General features: G+C 42.2%; 1 protein-coding gene across 2 annotated transcripts in view; it reads left to right on the top strand.

The window, feature by feature from the left end:
- The window catches only part of Dnah7 (dynein, axonemal, heavy chain 7), a 236,519-nt gene that overhangs the window by 31,199 nt on the left and 190,390 nt on the right, over window positions 1–14,930 (top strand). For both annotated transcript variants that reach the window (XR_001233192.1, XM_005373280.2), the window contains 3 exons: window positions 2,228–2,303; window positions 4,593–4,718; window positions 9,195–9,314. Coding sequence is in view for 1 of the 2 variants with exons in the window: in XM_005373280.2 (XP_005373337.1) it covers window positions 2,228–2,303; window positions 4,593–4,718; window positions 9,195–9,314 (322 nt within the window). In the remaining variant the exon portion in view is untranslated. The remainder of the gene's footprint in view (window positions 1–2,227; window positions 2,304–4,592; window positions 4,719–9,194; window positions 9,315–14,930) is intronic.

Genomic DNA, 14,930 nt, shown 5'->3' on the forward strand with positions numbered 1-14,930 from the left:
ACAGCCTCGCCAACATTTGTTATTGGTTGATGTCTTAATGATAGCCATTCTTACAGGGGTGAGATGGAATCTCAGTGTTGCTTTAATTTGCATTTCATGAATGACTAATGATGTTGAACATTTTCTCATGTGTTTATTTGCCATTTGTATTTCTTTATCTGAGAAGTGTGTGTTCATCTCAGATGCCCATTTTTGTATTGGGTCTTTGAATTTTGGGGGGGGGCTGATATTTTTAAATCTTTATATGTTCTAGATAGAAGTCCTTTGTCCAAGGATAGTCAGCTAGAATTTTTCCCCAATTTGTGGGTTTTCTTTTTACCCTGTTGGTGATTTCTTTAGATGTGCAAAACTTTTCAGTAAGGTGAGATCCCAGCTGATTCTTTGAAGTATTTCCCATGCAGTTTGGTTTTTGTTCATGAACTCTCTGCCTACTCCTATATGTTCAAGATTTTTACCTGCTTTCTCTTCCAGTAGATTTAGTGTTTCTGTTTGAGTATTTAGATCTGTAATCCATTTTGACTTGAGTTTGGTGCATGGTGGTAGACATAGGTCTAGTTTCAGTCTTCAGCATGTGGCAAGCCAGTTTTTCCAGCACCATTTATTAAAGAGGCTGTCTTTCTTCCAGTGAACATGTTTGGCCCCTTTGTCAAAGAGAAGGTGGCTGAGTGTGTTTGTGGTTTTGGCTGCATCTTCCAGTCTATTCCATTGATCCTCAGGTCTGTTTCTTTTACCAGTACCAGATTGATTTTATCACAGTAGCTTTGTGGTATAATTTCAAGTCAGGGATTGTGATGCCACCTGCCTTGTCTTTGTTGCCCAGGATTGCTTTTGCTAGTATGGGTCTCTTCTGGTTCCAGATGAATTTTAGGAAGGTTTTCTCTAGATTGGTGAGGTATCTAATGGTATTTTAATTGGAATTGCATTGAATATGTACAACAATTTAGGAAATACGGCCATTTTCACAAAGTTGGTTCTTGCTATCCATGGGCAAGGAATTTTTTATTCTCTTTACTGTGAGTAACTAATTTAAAGATAACAATGCACAATGTACTAACCATTGTTATCTTATTTTGAAATTTTGTTTTATTTTTTTTCTCTTTAAGATGAAATTTTAAAAGACGAATCATTTTTAAAACACTGATTTCTGGCCCAATCTGAATTAAAATCCCTGTACATGGAATCTGTACTTTTAAGAATGTTCTCCAATTGGCTGTGATATTAAAGCTGGTATCATGAGTACTGTTTTCAAAGTTGGAAACCATAAGGCCTTGGAGTGATATGGTTACCGTCAAGAAGACAGCATTCATTGCATTTAAGACTCTTATTATCTCAGAAATATAAAAACAAAAGCCAGGTAGCAGAAGGAGGGAGATAGGCAAATCCCTAAACCCTAAAGCAGAATACGAAGTGTGACAAGGAGGGAAATGGAGGACACACTGTACGGCCAAGGTCATCCCCCCAGCTAGGCAGGCTCTCGGGGCTTAGGACAGAGCCCTGCAGGAGGAGGACACACCTGGCCGGGCCAGGGAAGGTGTGGGTGGCAGCAGGTGTGCATGGAAAGCCACTCTGGCTTTGTGAGCAGTGCTGGTGGCCGACGTGTGGGTACTCTTGGGGAAGGGCCCTAGGTGGGAAGGGCCTGCTGTGCTTTTCAGGTGTCTGAGGGTGCAGGACAGGCTCTGAAGGGTTCCAAGCAAGGGTGTAATAATATATTTGTGTTTCACAACGTGCATCCTGAGATCCAGGCAGGAGAATTAGAAGTAATTGTGAATTAAAGACCACAGAATTCCACAGCAGAGGTGCTTACTTCGCAGGTGTACAGCCCATCACAAGACCATTTGATGCTCTTAGGTGATTTAAAAAGAGACCAGCAAAGCACCTGCACCTATTCTGAGGAAGAAAACCAGGAAAAACCATTGGAGCTTTTGCTGACCTTCAGCTCAACACTTTTGGTGTTGAAATAATGAGAGGAAGATGTAATATTAGAAACAAGTTTCAAATGGCGGAGCAGGACACATTGTTAAGGGAACGTGTACTCTCAAAGACACTGGCATGACCGGTTTTCTCATGACTTTTTATATTTTCTTTGTAAACACTCAAATAGGTCACTATTTAAAAAAAAACTAATGAAGTTTAAGTGATTTATCTTAATGGAATTAGTTTTATAGCTGCCTGGAAGTACACTATAATTAATACGAGTGTTTATCCTACCTTTTCACTTTTCTTTCAGTTGATTTTGTTCTAAAAGACCCCAGAGAAAAGGAGGACGACAAAAAGCCAATCGACCTTCTGCCCCACCGTGCTGAGTAGGTGGTCGGGGTTCCTTACGGCTGTGTATTTCCTCTGACCCTGGCAGCTTGTGTTTGTATCTGTACACTCTGGCTGTATTTTTTCGTATATGTGATTATAATTTATATCTAAACATATGCATATGGTATCTTCAAATGCGTGTGTACATATTTCATATACATGATTGTTTTCATGGTCTTTATTTCTGTATTTAAGTCCTGGCATGTTACATTTATAAACTTGTGGATAAATGGACAGATAAGTAGATATATGACAGATGGATACTTAAACATTAAAACAAGAAAATCGTGAAAAAGCAATATAGGTGTTTGTGGCTCCACAGCAGGTAGCACAGGCTTTAGACATGGCAGGGGCATAAAAGCCTGATGGCAGTTTGTGCAAAAAGCAGATTAGGGTCAATAGAGAAAATGTGTATTTGTAGAATATACTTCAGTGTATTACATGGATTGAAATATAGAACATAAAATGGGAAAATCCACTTGCCATATATTTTCTTCTAAAATGATTAACATTTAAGAATAAATTTCTTATATAGTTTAAAGAGTGAAACTTAGTTTTATATAATTGTTAGGGTTTGTTTCTGGATGTCCCCCCCAAAGCCTCATGCAGTCATGGGGGGGGCGCTTCTAGAGTTTATGACTGATCCATAGTCGAATGCTGGGATTATGGCGTGAGTGTTACACCCGCCCTGGGGCAGGTAGTTTGCACACAATTTAAGGGAGGGAAAGAGGCTGCTTTCCACTGCTCCTCCCTTTTTGCTCTTGCTGCTTTTGCTGTTTTCTGCTGCCATGAACTGTTGCCCTCTGCATGTGCCAACCTGCCTTAAAGCCAACCAAGTATGGACTGAAACCTCCACAAACTGTGAGCTAAATAAACCTTCTTTCCTTATTTTGGCAGTCTGGTATTTTGTCTCAGCAAGGAGAGAAAAGTAACTAAGACTATAATTAACCAATTTAGTTTTACTTTGTTATTTAAATGTCATTTAGGAGTGTTCCAAGAGGCTGGGGATTTAGCTCAGGGGCACAGTGCCTGCCTGGCAAAAGCGAGGTCCTGAGTTCGATTCCCGGTACTGGAAAAAAAAACAAGCAAAAAAAAAAAAAAAAAAAAAAGACCAGGAGTGCTCCAAATTATCTCCCTTATGACAAAACAAAACCCAAAACCACAAACCCAAAGGCTCAGGTAGCCATTTCCACATAAGTTCTACGGAGAAAATCTTTTCTTTTCTCCAGGGAAAGACAAAAACCATCCTTCATAGTAACTGTGTGGGTGATGGTGTGTCTGTGCCTGAAAAACTGAGTTACTCTTACTGTGTAATAAGACCAAGTCTTAAGATTGTGAGAATAAATAATTGTAGCCATAAAATGGATGTGTTTGAGTCTATAGATGCTGGAAAATATTCTAAGGTGAAAATGCACTTTATACCCAACCACACATCGTCGCAGCTGAGCAGTGCAGTGCTGTCCGGATGAGTAGCTGTTTTTGAACTCTGGATGGCCCAGCTCACTGTGAGCAGCAGTGCCTGCCACAGCCCAGCCCTAGGAGAGAGCACCCTACCTACCATAGCACGTCGCTAGCCTGGGAAAGATCCAGCTCCCCCGCAGCATATGTACCCCACATTCATTGCCTTTGTACCAAGAGAAAGCAAAAAAATCAGAAGTCCTACTATCATAAACTGGGGACCATCTGTATTCTGAAAGACAAAGGTGGCATTTCTGCAATGGATAAAAGAAGGTTGTGCGAGTCTTAGGAGTTGCAGAATAAATGTGTCTTCGAATGAGAATGGTAGAAAGTGACTGTGGCTTATAAATGCTTGTTACACACTAAGAGATGATCAAGCTCAAGGGTATTTCCATATCGACACTGGACTATGTCCTTAAACTACTTTACAAATAAAGGGGAAATTCTAAATGTTTCCTATCCTGAAATTAACAGAGAACCTTTGTATATGAAAGGCAGCTGGTTATTGTTTCCATTTGATCACTAACTTATTTGTGGACTCAGTAGGATCAAAATTAGGTACTATATGTGTTAAAGACTCAAATCAATTTGATAGTCACTATTTAGGAAATTATACTAACCCATAAAGACTATGTCCTGGATATATTTTAAAAAATAATTGCACATTTTGTTGTTCCCGTAGGGATACACCATAGTTTTTATTAAGATTGACTCATTATTACTCAAGAAGTACCTTGATTGCAAGCGTCCTACCAGTGTGTCAGAGCTCCAGCCTGGTATCATCCTGTAACTCTTAAAGATGAGAGCTGTTTTCTCTTTGGTTTCAGAATGGAAGTTTTGCCAAAACCTTGGAGGAAGTCATTCTTAGCTGCGACTACTTACATCAGAGACCACCTGAATTCAATGAACTCCACGATGCTGGCTGTGCTGGATTTGTGGCACAGTACATATAAGTGAGTATCTGGTGCCTTCCTGAGCTTTTAGAAAGGGAGGTGAAGGTTATTGCTATCACATCTTAATTATTTTCACTACTTTGACATCAGTTTCAAACATTCCCCACACATTCATTGTAAGTATTCAAGCACAGTTGTAGGTGAGCAGTATGGAGATACACAGAACGAGGAGTGACCACTGCCTTCTATTTCCACCCACTGCTGCCCTGTCCCCTCCCGGGGCCACACGGACTTTATCACAGTTAAGGAGCTCAATTGTAAGACTTTGTCTAAAGTTAGGCAAAACAAGCCAGGTATGATGACATACACCTGTAGTCCCAGCATTCTGGGAGGCTGAGGCAGGAGTATTGCAAAGTCAAGCCCAACCTGAGCAACTTAGCAAGACCCTGTGTCAAAATAAAAAATAAAAAGGGCTGAGGATGTTGCTCAGTGAGAAGACCCTGGGTTCAATTCCCAGTGCCAAATGCACAGAGAACCCACAGCATCCCTGGCAGAGCTTAGAAACCTAGCCAGTCGTGGCCAAGCAGATGGCATGGGTTGAGGCCCCCAAAGGACTGTGGGGTTGCAGTGGGCGCAGGGGGCATTGTCTTGGTGAGCCAAGTGGTGCTGCTAAGATGTGCTGCACAGAGCGGCTTGGCCCCCTGAGACCAAGGAGGCGGTGCCAGCCTCAGGGTGCCCCGTCACGTCCGTTCCTCGGTCCTCGCAGGCCCTGGGCCTTGGATGCATGCACTTGGATGCATGCTTTTAAAATCTGCTCAGTAGCACAGGCTGACGTTGTTTTGCGTACACAGAGCTTCTCTGCAGGCATCCCCAGAGCTGGGCCTGCATCTGCCCTGCGGGAAGAGAGATGGCACCTCAGCTCTGAGGCTGTAGTACAGAGGGGGTCTCCATCGCTGTCCTTCCCTGGGACACACCACCTAGCACAACCAGAGAAGAGGAGGCATTTTTAGGGGCCTTTTTAGACCTAACCCATCACAGAGGGGTCTGAGACGCCTGGCCTCACCGCTCAGCCAAACCCCGTCTTAGGCCGGACCTGAGCCCCAGAGACCTCTGGGTTTTACTGCATGGGGAACAGTCAATGAGCACGTTCAACAACTGGGCTAGGACCCTGAAAACTGGCTGTGGCTGTCAGGCTGTCCATTCCTGGGAAGTGCAGCCTTCCGACTTTTCACTGTGCTGTGTGGGTTTCTTTGTCTGCTTGACTTGACTTGTGGACAGCAAAAGGCCATCTCTTTACCTCATGTGCTTCCATTTTTTTTATCTTTTGGGCGTTGGGGTCCAGACACTCTTCCTGACAAGGCCCAGGGCTTCTTTTTTGCGCAGCCATAAGGTCATACAGAGTGCTACATCAGCTTCTCCAGGATGTCTACGGCCTCGGGCACATGCATTTTCAACACAGGACCTCAAACTTTTGTTCTCCTCTACCTCTATTCTCAGAGGGAATTCCCAGAACACACCGAGGGTTATTGTCCGTAAAGGGCGATCTGTAGCCTGCTAGCCATTGTCGGAGGGTAGGAGACAAAATAATGAAAGGAGAAAGGAGGAGAGAAAATACCCAAGCTGAGATTAGAAACTAGTAAATTACAGCTGTGTCCAAAAGCAGGCCCTGCGGTTGTGGTGGCAGGGACGCTAGCAGAGCAACAGAGGTGGCCGAGAAGAAGCAGGAAGCAGACGGGGTGCTCCCTGGATGGACGTGCACATCCGCGCGCTGGTTGTAGCTGCACCTGCCGCAGCCCGCTGCGGCAGAGCCGGCCTTTGGAGCACAGTCACAGCCGAAACAACACGGTGCATAGTTGCTTGAAAAAATGGCATACAGAAGGAAGATCACAACCAAATGAAGAAATTACATGATATAAATTACAGCAGTTGAATGTAAAAGGGATACGTCTGAGAGTGTTAAGCTCATCTTTTGGGCTAAAAGGGGTTTTTATCATTTATGATCTCCCCAAGGTAAGCCCCAGAACCCTGGATTCCTTCAGGGTAGAACATTCAAGATTCAAATTAAATCACTCTTAAATGTATTTAAAAGATGTTTACTGTAACACTCAGTACAAGGAGTGCAGAGAGGAATAAAAACCACACTGAGAAGCCACTCACCACCCCCCAAAGAGGACAGAATTTAAACATTTTGACACGATGCTTTGTTGGTGAGGCCCACAGAAGTGGGTCCCCTTTTGAGGAAAGCCAGGCGTACTTACTAAACTTAAAAATTGCTCTGGAATCCAGCAATTGTACTTCTGGGAAAGGAGCATACAGATACACCTGAAAATATAAGGAATTATATAGGCATAACCTCCTTTATTGTGGCACTTGGTTTTTAAGTAAAAACTGGAGAAACCTAAGTATCCTTTATGGCAGAGTAGTGGATAAGTGGTACTGCTTTCTCACGGTGTGTAATTCTCATTGCACAACTATAAAGAGAGAGCCAGGAAAATTGTACCAACATGGAAAGCCACTAGGATGTGTTGACGGGTGGAAAAACACATGCAGGACATTGCCTGCAGGGCTTTGAAAGCAACAAAGGAGGACTGGGCAAGGCAAAACATGTTTCTAAGATAGGGAAACCTTCCTAGGCCACGCAAGGAGCATAGGTACTTGGGGTGGAGTTTGTGGGGCTGTTTAGACCCAGATGAGTTTTGAGAACTGGAGAAGAAAGTCAGAGGCTGACTGGACGCTGGGTTCAGGGTGTTGGGCCAGGACCTCAAATTCCCTGTGCCCAAAGTCAGGGATGGAGCTGACAGTGGAGTGGGTTTCATCCTGGGGTGAGGAGCAGTGACAGGATGGCTGCCGGAGCCCTGGGCCCCTGACAGTGGAGTCTGCAGGGATTTACTTCTGCCTGGGTGTGGTGGGTGAAGGGAAGGAAGCATTCAGAGAAGATTCTGAGTTCTCAGGGTGGGTAGTTGGGAGCCACTGGGTTCTGAAGAAAGCTGAAGAGTGATTTTGGTGACCGGAAGACTCATTGCTATAAAGCTTTCTGAGTCATATACATGGTTTCCACTGCTAGCTGTGTGAGTTAATGCATAGTGAAGAATAACAATATTCTTTTTCCTGACTATTGTCTCAGCCAGTGACTTAAACACTGTCCCACGGCTGGCTTACTAGAGGGACCGTGCTGAGGAAGTGGGAGACGCGTCTGGTCTTCTTAACTATTCAGCCGCTCAAACAAGTGGGAAATTATGACCAGGGGCTTCATGGGAAAGCCGGGCTGTCAGACTTTTCCATGTCAGATCATCGCAGATGGGACCTCGGCCTGCAATTCTGTCTCAAAGCAAATACTGAGGAACTGAGGAAAATGGGTCTGGGGGCTCAGGGGCAGAGTGAATTCCAGGGCTTCTGCCCTAGCAACGACTTCTCGGTCCGCCTTCTTTCCCAGTACATGCATCTGTGTCCTGATTTCCAGCAACAGCTTTAAAACGAAATAATGTTGAACGTGTTCACCAAGAGGCATAAAGGGAGATCAGATTGTTTTTAGTATATGCTGTTGCGCTACACTTTAGAAATATCTTACATAAAACATTCATGACATCACTTGTCTAGAATAAGACATTGGAAAGCTTCCTTAGCGATGGTTGTACTTATTTTGTGCCTAATGTATTATTAATGTCAAGTACCAAGTGTATTACAACTGGAGATGAATTGTAGCTTGTAAAAGAAATATAAATATAAATAAATTTGAGATGTGTTTTGTTTACCAACCAGTATTTTACATTGGTCTTTAGGTTAAAAAAAATTGAATGTGATGTTTTTAATACTGTGCTTACTGTCTTCCAGAGCACATTAAAATTACCCAATCGCATGGAAATTAAATAGCAGCTCCTCAAGGGAAGGGATCTGTAGTTAAACTGAGGAGAATAGCACAGTGGTACTAAGAGCTAATACTGTTTTTCATTTTGGTTAATCATGAGCCAGAGAGAAACTAAATGAACAAATCATCTATATAACAGAGATCGGTAGTGCTGTCATCTGAGAGGGGATTGTATTGAGCATTGTGGACTCAAGCAAGCCCTGCATTGGAAAAATTCAGACAGGTTCAAAGGATTTTGCTGTGCTGAGTCTTAATTGGGTGGGGAACGCCTCCACCCCCTGGCTGCGGTAGGGCTGCTTGCTCTTCAGAGAGGGTGTGAGTTTTGGTTCAGAAATGACTCCTGTAAGGACTGAGCTCATCTCTTCCCCCAATTTAATTGCTCCATTTTGAAAGCCAACTGCAGCCTACATTCTCTATCAAATCCCTGTTTTTGCACTCCTCTGCTTCACAGTGAAGCTTTATAAGCTCGTACTGTATTCCTGTTGAATCTAACAATATAAATTATTTTTAAATTCAGGATATCTCATGTTCTTGAGTGCTTATTTTTACAGAATATACTTTCAAGATAAAACCTTAGGAATATATATTTTTGAGAAGAAGCCAATTAACAAAAACATTACATGCCAAAAAAGCCTTGACCTTGAATTATCATCTACTTTTATCTCTTGCAGAAAATTACGTTTAGTGGATACAGAAGAATTCCACAATCGCCAGGATGCACTAGAGCTATCAAGCTTCCAGAACATTATCATGAAACACATGGAAAATGCTAAAGAGATTCTGCTTAAAATGTAAAGTTTTGAAGTTCCATGTAGGGAAACATAAATTTAGAAGTGTGACTGGAGGGATGTTGCATTTTAACTGCTTTAGAAAACCCCATTTCAGCAGTCTCTTAGTCATTCCTGAGAGGTGTGTGTTTTTAGTTGTCTCTGTCTGTGATGTATCTCCACGTGTTCTACACAGCACAGATTGTGCAGGAACTGAAAGGACCATGGTTCATGGCTGCATTTTTCCCACGCATCTGCTTTTTGCCTCTGGTCTGAGAGCAGTATGGGATGCTGTGCAGGGAGGACCACGAAATAGTCAGATATTTATTTGACAACTATTATTAAGACATGCAAAGTGTGGTGCCTCTTTCCTCTTGATTTTGGGTGAGGGATGCTTATCAAATGATAATTAAATATCTCCAAGGACTGGCCCTTCAGAATGGAATAGCCACATAGGGTAATTAATGATGTAAGTGGCCAAAAATATACTCTGGAACAACATAGGAAGGTTATCTCTATCATAGGTCATTAATTTATATAAATAGGACATTAAAATTAGATCAAATTTAAAATAAGAAAGGACACTAAACTTCTAGCATCGCTTTCTGATTTCCAGATGTTACTTAGAAATGCATATTGATAGTTTTAGATTGAATCCTTCCTTTGCCTTTGTTCTCCAAAGAGTTAGGATTGAATTCTTTGTTTGCTGTTACTTGAAAGAGTTTTAGCTTTTAATTACATGTTACATTTACATAAAAAATGAGAAGCAAAAAGATGAAATCCCATAATTAATTAAGGAGAAGAAAATGACCTGTTAAGAATAGAGTACACAAATTACCTTGACCCGTACCTGCAGGGTTATGCCCCAGGAATGTACTGCTACTGGAAATTCTAGCACAATGCCTGTCAAAGTAAAAAGGAGAGTACAAGCCTTTATTGAACCGTTTTTGCTCGAAAACGCAGATTGATTAGCTGTATCTCTTGATGCTTCCTAATGGGTTATAAGGGAGAGAGCTGTCTGACCACACTTCAGCGAGCCAGAGTGTGTTTATCATCTCTAAAACGCAGAACGTCGGCTCACAGGGGAGACCTGATTAGCCAGTGATGGATTGTGACATCTACACCGAACCCAAAAGTCCTTTCCAGTCCTCATCATCCACGTCTCAGCAGCTGCATGGCTACGTATGCAGCTTTCTGGAAACCTATTTTCCTGTGCTCTGCTGCTTCTTTGGTAGTTCTCATCACCTCTTTTCTGACTGTACAGTCTTATCATTCCCTAAAAGTAGGGGTTTCCTCGGGTTTTTGTTTGTTTGTTTGTTTTTTGGGGACAGGGTCTTCCTATGCAGTTCAGGCTGGCCTTGAGCTCACTTTGTGCCCCAGACTGGCCTCGAATTAGCAACGATCCTCCTACCTCAACCCCCTGAGTGCTAGGATTACAGGCATGTGCCACGCCCCCACCAGCACCCCTTGGCCTTTTTGTTGTCTCTTTTCTGTTTATTCTCTCCAGAGTTTCGTGATTTCCTCTGTCTTGGCTCTTTTAAAAATCTTGCATGTTTTCTGAGTGCTGGGTCCTTATTACTGTTTTTATACTGAGCATCTCCAGGTGAACGTTATGGCAACATCTAGTTGTCTTTTTTTTTTTTTTTTTTTTTTTTGGTTTTTCTCCGGTACCGGGAACCGAACTCACGACCTTGTGCTTGCCAGGCAGGCGCTTTTGCCGCTGAGCTAAATCCCCAGCCCCTTGCAACATCTAGTTGTCAGCATGTCCGTAACAGTGTTTGTTCGCTTTCTTCCAATCCAGCTGGTCTTCCCGTTGTAAACCTTTCCCAAGGCAATGTAGCAATCTTGTGATGATGTTTTTATGGTCTCTTTTGCTTGTTGTGTGTACCCTCACTACCACTACCCTGTCCCAAGCCATATCCTGGGTACTGCTATTCTATTTTTTTATTGTGATGTAATTCATTTATCATAAAATCCACCAGTACAATGTGTACAGTTCAGTGGCTTATTATATATATATATATATATATATATATATATATATATATATATTACCAAGATGGTGTGGCCATCACTGCCGACTCCAGAACATTTTCCTTACTGCTGAAGAACATTTTCCTTACTTTGGATCTCTCAGCAATAATTTCGTATTCTCCCTTTCATAAGCACCTGGTGAACACTACTGTACCTTTTGTCCCTGTGGACTTCCAGTTCTGGAAATTTCATCTAAGTGGGATGATACAGCACATGGTGTGTTACTTTTCTCATTGCTGAGACAAAATACCCAATGACCAATGTTAAAGGAAGAAAGGTTTATTTGGCTCACGGTTTGTAGAGGTTTCAGGTCATACTCAGCTGGCTCCACGGCAGGGTGGCGTGGCAGAGGGGCATCACGGAGGAGAAACAGTTCAGGGAGGACAAAAGGTAGCAAGGAAGCCAAAGGACCTTAACAGAAACTTTCTACCCACTTTACATTGTACGTAGGCTACTGAGATTAAGGTACCAAACCAATTAAGATTGCCAAACCAATCAGTAGACTGATTTAGTAATCACACACCCTTCATCCCACATGGATGTAAAGTGGTAAATCCAGCCAACCCTGAAAAAGCCCCCGCTTATAACTGCATGAGGCTTTGGGGAGTACCTAGACACGAGCCATGGCACATGGTCATTTATTTCTGGTTTCTTACCAGCAACAGCATGTTCTCAAGTACCAAAACCCCAGTGGCGGGTTTAGATCTCCCACCCAGCAGTATGGCGCAGACTGCAAAATAAAATAAAGACAAAGAGAAAGTTCTACAGATGAGAAGCTCTGAGATGACCCGGTGTTCTCGGTGGAATAAAGGCCACGTGTCCAAAAGCTCCTGGCTTTCATCGGTGTCAATCAAGGAGGTGGGTGGGGGTCGGAGTAGAGCACTCAGGAAGAGGAGCTTTGCAGGCATTGGCTGTAAGGAGAAACACAGCAATTTTGTGCCAGGCACAAAGGCTCTAATTAGTGATGTAATGCATAGTTCGATGCATCCAAGGCTGGCACCTTTACTGCCAGGAAGGTGTAATTCTTATTGAGTCCCATGGCCTCAGCTGAGATGTTATCTCATGTCTTAGCTCTGGAGTCTCACGGGCTCCTGCTCAAACCCCCATTCCAGCCAGTAGGGGAGGCAATTCCTGTCCGCGTGCTGCAATGGGACACACTGGCTTCTGCACCAGACCAGACTTGATCACATTCTTTTAGCCAATGAAGGGAACATCTGGGTCAATATAACCAGCTCTGCATATCTCAGTTGAAGTAAAGGTCAGGGAAGGAAAGAGGCAAGGGCTTCGTTCCTCAGGAGAGTGCAGTTGGTGGTCTCCCACACTCAGGGTTTATCCCTGGTATGGCATGAATCCACATTTCATTCCTTCCCCTGGCCAAGTAACGTGACGCTGTAGGGGTACACCGCAGTTTGTTGATTCACGGCTGGTGGACATTTGGATTGTTTCTACTTTTTGGCTTTTAAATAGTGCTGTGAAAGCTTGTTTTGGAAGAACATGTTTTCGGTTTGGGCACATACCTAGGAAGGAATAGGATTTCTGGGTTATATGGTAACTCTATGTCTAACTTTTTGAGGAACTGACACACTGTTTTCCAAAGGGACAGTAGGATTTTACATTCCTACCAACAATACGTGAAGGTTCCATTTTCTCCACATCTCTGCCTGCACATGTGGTCCTGCTTTCTCACTGTAGCCGATCTGGTGGGTGTGAAATGGTATCTCACTGTGGGTTTGATTTGCATGCCCTAATGACTGACTGTGTGAGCGTCTTTGTACATGCTTTTGTTTGTTTATTTATTACCTCAGGGTAAATGTCTATTCAAATTCTTTACTTAATCGAGTATGAAGTTATCTGACTTCACTGCTGAGTTGTGAGAATTCCAGACCCTTATCAGGTATATGATTTTCAAACATTTTAAAAAGTTATTTTTTGTCCAATGCATTTTCTTCTTTGGAAATAATCACGTTTCCCCTTATTAATATTATTGATATATCGATAAATGTGATTACATTTATCGACACATATATAGTGAACCTTGTATTCCTTGGTTATGACATATACTTTTTTTTATGTTTCTGGATTTGGTTTCCTAGTATTTTGTTGGGAATGTTTGTGTCTATATTTATAAGGTGTATTGATCTGTAGTTTTCTTTTTCCAATGAAGTCTATGTCTGATTTTTGGTATTAAGGTGATACTGGCACCATAGAAAGAATTAGGAAATGCTCTTTCTCTTTTCCTTTTTGGTCTCTGAAAAAATTGGTATAAATTCTTCTTTCAGTGCTTGGTGGAATAACCCCTGAATCCCTCTGGTACTGGGTCCTGGCCTTTTAAAAAATTTTTGGAAGGTTTTTGATTATTACCTAAACTTCTTTACTTCTTATAGGTATGTCCATATTTTATATTTCTTCTTGAGTTACACTTGGCAATTTGTGTCTTTGTAGAATTTGTCTATTTCTTCTAGGTTATTAAGTTTGTTGGCATATAATTTTTCTCTATAGTCCTTTATAATTCTTTATATTTCTCTAGGGTATTAATATCTAATCTTTCATCCATGATTTTTTTGAGGGATTTCACCCAGGGCCTTTGGACTGAGCTACATCCCACCTCTTTTCATAGTTTTTATTTTGAAATGGAGACTTGCTAAGTCACTGGGTTACCCAGGCTGGGATTGAACATACAGTTCTTCTGTCTGAGTCTCTCAGAGCCCTGGGATTACTGGCGTGAGCCACTACTCAAAGCTCATCCCTGATTTTAACAATTTGGGTATCTTCTCTTTTTTCTTGGTCATACTCACCAGAAGTTTGTCAGTTTTGTTCCTCTTTTCAAAGAACTCACTTTTAGAATTGTTGGTGTTCTCTCTTGTTTTTCTATTCTCTATTTTGTTTGTTTGCATTCACATTGTTATTTTATCCCTTCTTGTTTTGAGTTCAGTTTGCTCTTCTTTTTCTAGTTTCCGGTAAAATTTTACATTCTTACATTGGTACATTTCTCTTTTAATGTAGGTGTTTACAGCTACAAAGTTCCCTCTATTGCTGATTATTTCCATCCCAAATTTTGGCATATGGTGTCTTCATTTTTGTTTACCTTAAATTACTTTCTAAGTTCTCCTTGATTTACTGGCTATTTAGGAGTATGTGGCTTTATTTCCACATAGTTGTCCAGTTCCAAGGGTCCTTCTGTTATTGAATCCCAACTTTGCGTTTCACTCCTTTCGTTTGTTGAAACCTATCTTATGACAGCCAGGTGTCGCTGATCTTCTTCCATTTTAATTCTCACTGCTGCCTCCAGTGGCAGACCCTCTCTCGACTTCCCTCACAGGTGCTGGTAGCTCCCCCTTTCAGGGCTGTCCTCTGAATCCCTGGCAGATGAATAGTAAAATATCCTGCAGGCCAGTGTCCCCCATTTATTTTCAGAATAAGTCCGTAATTCTTAACCTGCTTTGTAAGACCTTCGGCAACAGGAACCTTGGTTATCTTTCTCATCCCCATTTCTAACAAGACCTTAGCCGTGGCCATGCCCAAGTAGCCGTGACATGGAAAGCAGAATAAAGCTTCCAGGACTAGACCGTGACCATTTTTACCACCTTTAAAAGTTTATCTATGAAT

This window comes from Chinchilla lanigera, unplaced genomic scaffold, assembly GCF_000276665.1.
Source record: "Chinchilla lanigera isolate Chin_1 unplaced genomic scaffold, ChiLan1.0 scaffold00002, whole genome shotgun sequence".
In the NCBI taxonomy this organism is placed as follows: Eukaryota; Metazoa; Chordata; class Mammalia; order Rodentia; family Chinchillidae; genus Chinchilla; species Chinchilla lanigera.